Source organism: Acinonyx jubatus, chromosome D2 (genome assembly GCF_027475565.1).
Source record: "Acinonyx jubatus isolate Ajub_Pintada_27869175 chromosome D2, VMU_Ajub_asm_v1.0, whole genome shotgun sequence".
Classification (NCBI taxonomy): domain Eukaryota; kingdom Metazoa; phylum Chordata; class Mammalia; order Carnivora; family Felidae; genus Acinonyx; species Acinonyx jubatus.
In genome coordinates, this window is record NC_069393.1 from 1 (window position 1) to 7,500 (window position 7,500).

The 7,500-nt window shown below is 73.1% G+C and overlaps 1 protein-coding gene and 6 non-coding genes across 7 annotated transcripts in view; all 7 read right to left on the bottom strand.

Annotated features, from left to right (window-relative positions):
• Positions 1 to 119: 119 nt before the first annotated feature.
• LOC128312701 (collagen alpha-1(I) chain-like) overlaps positions 120 to 7,500 on the bottom strand; it is a gene marked incomplete at its 3' end in the record, with an annotated part of 24,957 nt that continues 17,576 nt past the window's right edge. Inside the window, exons 16-22 of the mRNA XM_053207713.1 lie at positions 7,113 to 7,313; positions 5,927 to 6,127; positions 4,747 to 4,947; positions 3,567 to 3,767; positions 2,387 to 2,587; positions 1,201 to 1,401; positions 120 to 222 (exon numbers count right to left, since the gene is read on the bottom strand). Of these exons, the coding sequence (XP_053063688.1) occupies positions 120 to 222; positions 1,201 to 1,401; positions 2,387 to 2,587; positions 3,567 to 3,767; positions 4,747 to 4,947; positions 5,927 to 6,127; positions 7,113 to 7,313 (1,309 nt within the window). The remainder of the gene's footprint in view (positions 223 to 1,200; positions 1,402 to 2,386; positions 2,588 to 3,566; positions 3,768 to 4,746; positions 4,948 to 5,926; positions 6,128 to 7,112; positions 7,314 to 7,500) is intronic.
• Positions 967 to 1,085, bottom strand: LOC128312737 (5S ribosomal RNA). The gene has a single exon (XR_008292428.1). It is a non-coding gene; the product is annotated as a 5S ribosomal RNA (ribosomal RNA).
• On the bottom strand, positions 2,153 to 2,271 carry LOC128312749 (5S ribosomal RNA). The gene has a single exon (XR_008292440.1). It is a non-coding gene; the product is annotated as a 5S ribosomal RNA (ribosomal RNA).
• Positions 3,333 to 3,451, bottom strand: LOC128312758 (5S ribosomal RNA). The gene has a single exon (XR_008292449.1). It is a non-coding gene; the product is annotated as a 5S ribosomal RNA (ribosomal RNA).
• Positions 4,513 to 4,631, bottom strand: LOC128312759 (5S ribosomal RNA). The gene has a single exon (XR_008292450.1). It is a non-coding gene; the product is annotated as a 5S ribosomal RNA (ribosomal RNA).
• On the bottom strand, positions 5,693 to 5,811 carry LOC128312760 (5S ribosomal RNA). The gene has a single exon (XR_008292451.1). It is a non-coding gene; the product is annotated as a 5S ribosomal RNA (ribosomal RNA).
• LOC113597226 (5S ribosomal RNA) lies at positions 6,879 to 6,997 on the bottom strand. Its single transcript, XR_003418052.2, has one exon. It is a non-coding gene; the product is annotated as a 5S ribosomal RNA (ribosomal RNA).

Consider the following 7,500-nt stretch of genomic DNA (forward strand, 5'->3'; position numbering starts at 1 on the left):
GCCTGCCTGCCTGCTGCCTGCCTGGCTGCCGCCGCCCTCCGCCGCGGGCCCCGGGCGGGTGGCGGAGGCGGCGCAAGAGGACCCTGGCAAGGCGCTGTGGCGCAAGCCCCGGCCTTCACCGATCCCGGGACTCTTGCAGTCTGCTCCCGGCTTGGCCCCACGCCCGCCTCCGCTTCCATCCCGCACCGCACCGCACCGCACCGCACCGCGTCGGGCCGCTCACTGGGAAGAGGGTGGAAGCGAGCGTGGGGCATCAGGCCGGCCGTGACTTCTGGGCCCCCCCCCCTCCCGGCGGGTTCTCAGCGCCTCCTCCCCAGTCCCAGGCGAGCGCAGCCAGCCCAGAGTCCCCAGCGCCCCCAGAGAACGTCCCCAGCCCGAGCCCGCTGCCCTAGCTGGGCCTGGCGAAACGCCGGGGACCCTGGGGATGAGGGCTCGAGGGAGGGCAGAGGTCCGGGACCCAGGGAGCCCAGGCCTGTGGAGGAGTCTGAGTCTGGGGTCTCGCTGCCCCGCCCCCCCGCCCGCTCCTGGGTTCTTGGATCCACCCACCCAGCCCCCACCCTCCAGTCCCCAGGCGCCAGCCCCCGGTCCCCGCTCTCACCGCACCCCCCCCAACCCACCCCTCCGTGCGGGTACAGTGTCAGGAAAGGTGCGAAGCTGGGGCGTGGCTGCCAGCCGGTGCAGTGGGATTTAGCCTGGTGCGGGGAGCGGGGAGCGGACCCGTTGTGAAGTGCCGTGGGGTGTGCGGGCTCGGGGGGGGGGGGGGGGAGGGGCGGGGCCAGGCTAGGCCAGGCCTGGCCGCTTTGCCGGCCCGGGAGGGGCTGAGGGAGCAGTGGCCGGGGTGTGTTTGGCCCCCGGAGCCGCGCTCCCCGGGCAGAGAGGGACACACGGAGGGAGTGGGGAGGGGCGGAGGGCGCCAAAGGAGAGGTCAAGGAGGCCGGAGGCAACAGGCAATGGGCAAAAGGCAAAAGCCTACAGCACCCGGTATTCCCAGGCGGTCTCCCATCCAAGTACTAACCAGGCCCGACCCTGCTTAGCTTCCGAGATCAGACGAGATCGGGCGCGTTCAGGGTGGTATGGCCGTAGACGCCGGCGGCTGCCGCTGGGCGCCTCAAGAGCCTGCTCCACGCGTCCCAAGCCCAGCGGGTGCCGCGCTTCACCCATGCACGCGCCTGCCTGCCTGCCTGCCTGCCTGCTGCCTGCCTGGCTGCCGCCGCCCTCCGCCGCGGGCCCCGGGCGGGTGGCGGAGGCGGCGCAAGAGGACCCTGGCAAGGCGCTGTGGCGCAAGCCCCGGCCTTCACCGATCCCGGGACTCTTGCAGTCTGCTCCCGGCTTGGCCCCACGCCCGCCTCCGCTTCCATCCCGCACCGCACCGCACCGCACCGCACCGCGTCGGGCCGCTCACTGGGAAGAGGGTGGAAGCGAGCGTGGGGCATCAGGCCGGCCGTGACTTCTGGGCCCCCCCCCCTCCCGGCGGGTTCTCAGCGCCTCCTCCCCAGTCCCAGGCGAGCGCAGCCAGCCCAGAGTCCCCAGCGCCCCCAGAGAACGTCCCCAGCCCGAGCCCGCTGCCCTAGCTGGGCCTGGCGAAACGCCGGGGACCCTGGGGATGAGGGCTCGAGGGAGGGCAGAGGTCCGGGACCCAGGGAGCCCAGGCCTGTGGAGGAGTCTGAGTCTGGGGTCTCGCTGCCCCGCCCCCCCGCCCGCTCCTGGGTTCTTGGATCCACCCACCCAGCCCCCACCCTCCAGTCCCCAGGCGCCAGCCCCCGGTCCCCGCTCTCACCGCACCCCCCCCAACCCACCCCTCCGTGCGGGTACAGTGTCAGGAAAGGTGCGAAGCTGGGGCGTGGCTGCCAGCCGGTGCAGTGGGATTTAGCCTGGTGCGGGGAGCGGGGAGCGGACCCGTTGTGAAGTGTGAAGTGCCGTGGGGTGTGCGGGCTCGGGGGGGGGGGGGGGGAGGGGCGGGGCCAGGCTAGGCCAGGCCTGGCCGCTTTGCCGGCCCGGGAGGGGCTGAGGGAGCAGTGGCCGGGGTGTGTTTGGCCCCCGGAGCCGCGCTCCCCGGGCAGAGAGGGACACACGGAGGGAGTGGGGAGGGGCGGAGGGCGCCAAAGGAGAGGTCAAGGAGGCCGGAGGCAACAGGCAATGGGCAAAAGGCAAAAGCCTACAGCACCCGGTATTCCCAGGCGGTCTCCCATCCAAGTACTAACCAGGCCCGACCCTGCTTAGCTTCCGAGATCAGACGAGATCGGGCGCGTTCAGGGTGGTATGGCCGTAGACGCCGGCGGCTGCCGCTGGGCGCCTCAAGAGCCTGCTCCACGCGTCCCAAGCCCAGCGGGTGCCGCGCTTCACCCATGCACGCGCCTGCCTGCCTGCCTGCCTGCCTGCTGCCTGCCTGGCTGCCGCCGCCCTCCGCCGCGGGCCCCGGGCGGGTGGCGGAGGCGGCGCAAGAGGACCCTGGCAAGGCGCTGTGGCGCAAGCCCCGGCCTTCACCGATCCCGGGACTCTTGCAGTCTGCTCCCGGCTTGGCCCCACGCCCGCCTCCGCTTCCATCCCGCACCGCACCGCACCGCACCGCACCGCGTCGGGCCGCTCACTGGGAAGAGGGTGGAAGCGAGCGTGGGGCATCAGGCCGGCCGTGACTTCTGGGCCCCCCCCCCTCCCGGCGGGTTCTCAGCGCCTCCTCCCCAGTCCCAGGCGAGCGCAGCCAGCCCAGAGTCCCCAGCGCCCCCAGAGAACGTCCCCAGCCCGAGCCCGCTGCCCTAGCTGGGCCTGGCGAAACGCCGGGGACCCTGGGGATGAGGGCTCGAGGGAGGGCAGAGGTCCGGGACCCAGGGAGCCCAGGCCTGTGGAGGAGTCTGAGTCTGGGGTCTCGCTGCCCCGCCCCCCCGCCCGCTCCTGGGTTCTTGGATCCACCCACCCAGCCCCCACCCTCCAGTCCCCAGGCGCCAGCCCCCGGTCCCCGCTCTCACCGCACCCCCCCCAACCCACCCCTCCGTGCGGGTACAGTGTCAGGAAAGGTGCGAAGCTGGGGCGTGGCTGCCAGCCGGTGCAGTGGGATTTAGCCTGGTGCGGGGAGCGGGGAGCGGACCCGTTGTGAAGTGCCGTGGGGTGTGCGGGCTCGGGGGGGGGGGGGGGGGAGGGGCGGGGCCAGGCTAGGCCAGGCCTGGCCGCTTTGCCGGCCCGGGAGGGGCTGAGGGAGCAGTGGCCGGGGTGTGTTTGGCCCCCGGAGCCGCGCTCCCCGGGCAGAGAGGGACACACGGAGGGAGTGGGGAGGGGCGGAGGGCGCCAAAGGAGAGGTCAAGGAGGCCGGAGGCAACAGGCAATGGGCAAAAGGCAAAAGCCTACAGCACCCGGTATTCCCAGGCGGTCTCCCATCCAAGTACTAACCAGGCCCGACCCTGCTTAGCTTCCGAGATCAGACGAGATCGGGCGCGTTCAGGGTGGTATGGCCGTAGACGCCGGCGGCTGCCGCTGGGCGCCTCAAGAGCCTGCTCCACGCGTCCCAAGCCCAGCGGGTGCCGCGCTTCACCCATGCACGCGCCTGCCTGCCTGCCTGCCTGCCTGCTGCCTGCCTGGCTGCCGCCGCCCTCCGCCGCGGGCCCCGGGCGGGTGGCGGAGGCGGCGCAAGAGGACCCTGGCAAGGCGCTGTGGCGCAAGCCCCGGCCTTCACCGATCCCGGGACTCTTGCAGTCTGCTCCCGGCTTGGCCCCACGCCCGCCTCCGCTTCCATCCCGCACCGCACCGCACCGCACCGCACCGCGTCGGGCCGCTCACTGGGAAGAGGGTGGAAGCGAGCGTGGGGCATCAGACCGGCCGTGACTTCTGGGCCCCCCCCCCCTCCCGGCGGGTTCTCAGCGCCTCCTCCCCAGTCCCAGGCGAGCGCAGCCAGCCCAGAGTCCCCAGCGCCCCCAGAGAACGTCCCCAGCCCGAGCCCGCTGCCCTAGCTGGGCCTGGCGAAACGCCGGGGACCCTGGGGATGAGGGCTCGAGGGAGGGCAGAGGTCCGGGACCCAGGGAGCCCAGGCCTGTGGAGGAGTCTGAGTCTGGGGTCTCGCTGCCCCGCCCCCCCGCCCGCTCCTGGGTTCTTGGATCCACCCACCCAGCCCCCACCCTCCAGTCCCCAGGCGCCAGCCCCCGGTCCCCGCTCTCACCGCACCCCCCCCAACCCACCCCTCCGTGCGGGTACAGTGTCAGGAAAGGTGCGAAGCTGGGGCGTGGCTGCCAGCGGGTGCAGTGGGATTTAGCCTGGTGCGGGGAGCGGGGAGCGGACCCGTTGTGAAGTGCCGTGGGGTGTGCGGGCTCGGGGGGGGGGGGGGGGAGGGGCGGGGCCAGGCTAGGCCAGGCCTGGCCGCTTTGCCGGCCCGGGAGGGGCTGAGGGAGCAGTGGCCGGGGTGTGTTTGGCCCCCGGAGCCGCGCTCCCCGGGCAGAGAGGGACACACGGAGGGAGTGGGGAGGGGCGGAGGGCGCCAAAGGAGAGGTCAAGGAGGCCGGAGGCAACAGGCAATGGGCAAAAGGCAAAAGCCTACAGCACCCGGTATTCCCAGGCGGTCTCCCATCCAAGTACTAACCAGGCCCGACCCTGCTTAGCTTCCGAGATCAGACGAGATCGGGCGCGTTCAGGGTGGTATGGCCGTAGACGCCGGCGGCTGCCGCTGGGCGCCTCAAGAGCCTGCTCCACGCGTCCCAAGCCCAGCGGGTGCCGCGCTTCACCCATGCACGCGCCTGCCTGCCTGCCTGCCTGCCTGCTGCCTGCCTGGCTGCCGCCGCCCTCCGCCGCGGGCCCCGGGCGGGTGGCGGAGGCGGCGCAAGAGGACCCTGGCAAGGCGCTGTGGCGCAAGCCCCGGCCTTCACCGATCCCGGGACTCTTGCAGTCTGCTCCCGGCTTGGCCCCACGCCCGCCTCCGCTTCCATCCCGCACCGCACCGCACCGCACCGCACCGCGTCGGGCCGCTCACTGGGAAGAGGGTGGAAGCGAGCGTGGGGCATCAGGCCGGCCGTGACTTCTGGGCCCCCCCCCCTCCCGGCGGGTTCTCAGCGCCTCCTCCCCAGTCCCAGGGCGAGCGCAGCCAGCCCAGAGTCCCCAGCGCCCCCAGAGAACGTCCCCAGCCCGAGCCCGCTGCCCTAGCTGGGCCTGGCGAAACGCCGGGGACCCTGGGGATGAGGGCTCGAGGGAGGGCAGAGGTCCGGGACCCAGGGAGCCCAGGCCTGTGGAGGAGTCTGAGTCTGGGGTCTCGCTGCCCCGCCCCCCCGCCCGCTCCTGGGTTCTTGGATCCACCCACCCAGCCCCCACCCTCCAGTCCCCAGGCGCCAGCCCCCGGTCCCCGCTCTCACCGCACCCCCCCCAACCCACCCCTCCGTGCGGGTACAGTGTCAGGAAAGGTGCGAAGCTGGGGCGTGGCTGCCAGCGGGTGCAGTGGGATTTAGCCTGGTGCGGGGAGCGGGGAGCGGACCCGTTGTGAAGTGCCGTGGGGTGTGCGGGCTCGGGGGGGGGGGGGGGGAGGGGCGGGGCCAGGCTAGGCCAGGCCTGGCCGCTTTGCCGGCCCGGGAGGGGCTGAGGGAGCAGTGGCCGGGGTGTGTTTGGCCCCCGGAGCCGCGCTCCCCGGGCAGAGAGGGACACACGGAGGGAGTGGGGAGGGGCGGAGGGCGCCAAAGGAGAGGTCAAGGAGGCCGGAGGCAACAGGCAATGGGCAAAAGGCAAAAGCCTACAGCACCCGGTATTCCCAGGCGGTCTCCCATCCAAGTACTAACCAGGCCCGACCCTGCTTAGCTTCCGAGATCAGACGAGATCGGGCGCGTTCAGGGTGGTATGGCCGTAGACGCCGGCGGCTGCCGCTGGGCGCCTCAAGAGCCTGCTCCACGCGTCCCAAGCCCAGCGGGTGCCGCGCTTCACCCATGCACGCGCCTGCCTGCCTGCCTGCCTGCCTGCTGCCTGCCTGGCTGCCGCCGCCCTCCGCCGCGGGCCCCGGGCGGGTGGCGGAGGCGGCGCAAGAGGACCCTGGCAAGGCGCTGTGGCGCAAGCCCCGGCCTTCACCGATCCCGGGACTCTTGCAGTCTGCTCCCGGCTTGGCCCCACGCCCGCCTCCGCTTCCATCCCGCACCGCACCGCACCGCACCGCACCGCGTCGGGCCGCTCACTGGGAAGAGGGTGGAAGCGAGCGTGGGGCATCAGGCCGGCCGTGACTTCTGGGCCCCCCCCCCTCCCGGCGGGTTCTCAGCGCCTCCTCCCCAGTCCCAGGCGAGCGCAGCCAGCCCAGAGTCCCCAGCGCCCCCAGAGAACGTCCCCAGCCCGAGCCCGCTGCCCTAGCTGGGCCTGGCGAAACGCCGGGGACCCTGGGGATGAGGGCTCGAGGGAGGGCAGAGGTCCGGGACCCAGGGAGCCCAGGCCTGTGGAGGAGTCTGAGTCTGGGGTCTCGCTGCCCCGCCCCCCCGCCCGCTCCTGGGTTCTTGGATCCACCCACCCAGCCCCCACCCTCCAGTCCCCAGGCGCCAGCCCCCGGTCCCCGCTCTCACCGCACCCCCCCCAACCCACCCCTCCGTGCGGGTACAGTGTCAGGAAAGGTGCGAAGCTGGGGCGTGGCTGCCAGCCGGTGCAGTGGGATTTAGCCTGGTGCGGGGAGCGGGGAGCGGACCCGTTGTGAAGTGTGAAGTGCCGTGGGGTGTGCGGGCTCGGGGGGGGGGGGGGGGAGGGGCGGGGCCAGGCTAGGCCAGGCCTGGCCGCTTTGCCGGCCCGGGAGGGGCTGAGGGAGCAGTGGCCGGGGTGTGTTTGGCCCCCGGAGCCGCGCTCCCCGGGCAGAGAGGGACACACGGAGGGAGTGGGGAGGGGCGGAGGGCGCCAAAGGAGAGGTCAAGGAGGCCGGAGGCAACAGGCAATGGGCAAAAGGCAAAAGCCTACAGCACCCGGTATTCCCAGGCGGTCTCCCATCCAAGTACTAACCAGGCCCGACCCTGCTTAGCTTCCGAGATCAGACGAGATCGGGCGCGTTCAGGGTGGTATGGCCGTAGACGCCGGCGGCTGCCGCTGGGCGCCTCAAGAGCCTGCTCCACGCGTCCCAAGCCCAGCGGGTGCCGCGCTTCACCCATGCACGCGCCTGCCTGCCTGCCTGCCTGCCTGCTGCCTGCCTGGCTGCCGCCGCCCTCCGCCGCGGGCCCCGGGCGGGTGGCGGAGGCGGCGCAAGAGGACCCTGGCAAGGCGCTGTGGCGCAAGCCCCGGCCTTCACCGATCCCGGGACTCTTGCAGTCTGCTCCCGGCTTGGCCCCACGCCCGCCTCCGCTTCCATCCCGCACCGCACCGCACCGCACCGCACCGCGTCGGGCCGCTCACTGGGAAGAGGGTGGAAGCGAGCGTGGGGCATCAGGCCGGCCGTGCCTTCTGGGCCCCCCCCCCTCCCGGCGGGTTCTCAGCGCCTCCTCCCCAGTCCCAGGGCGAGCGCAGCCAGCCCAGAGTCCCCAGCGCCCCCAGAGAACGTCCCCAGCCCGAGCCCGCTGCCCTAGCTGGGCCTGGCGAAAC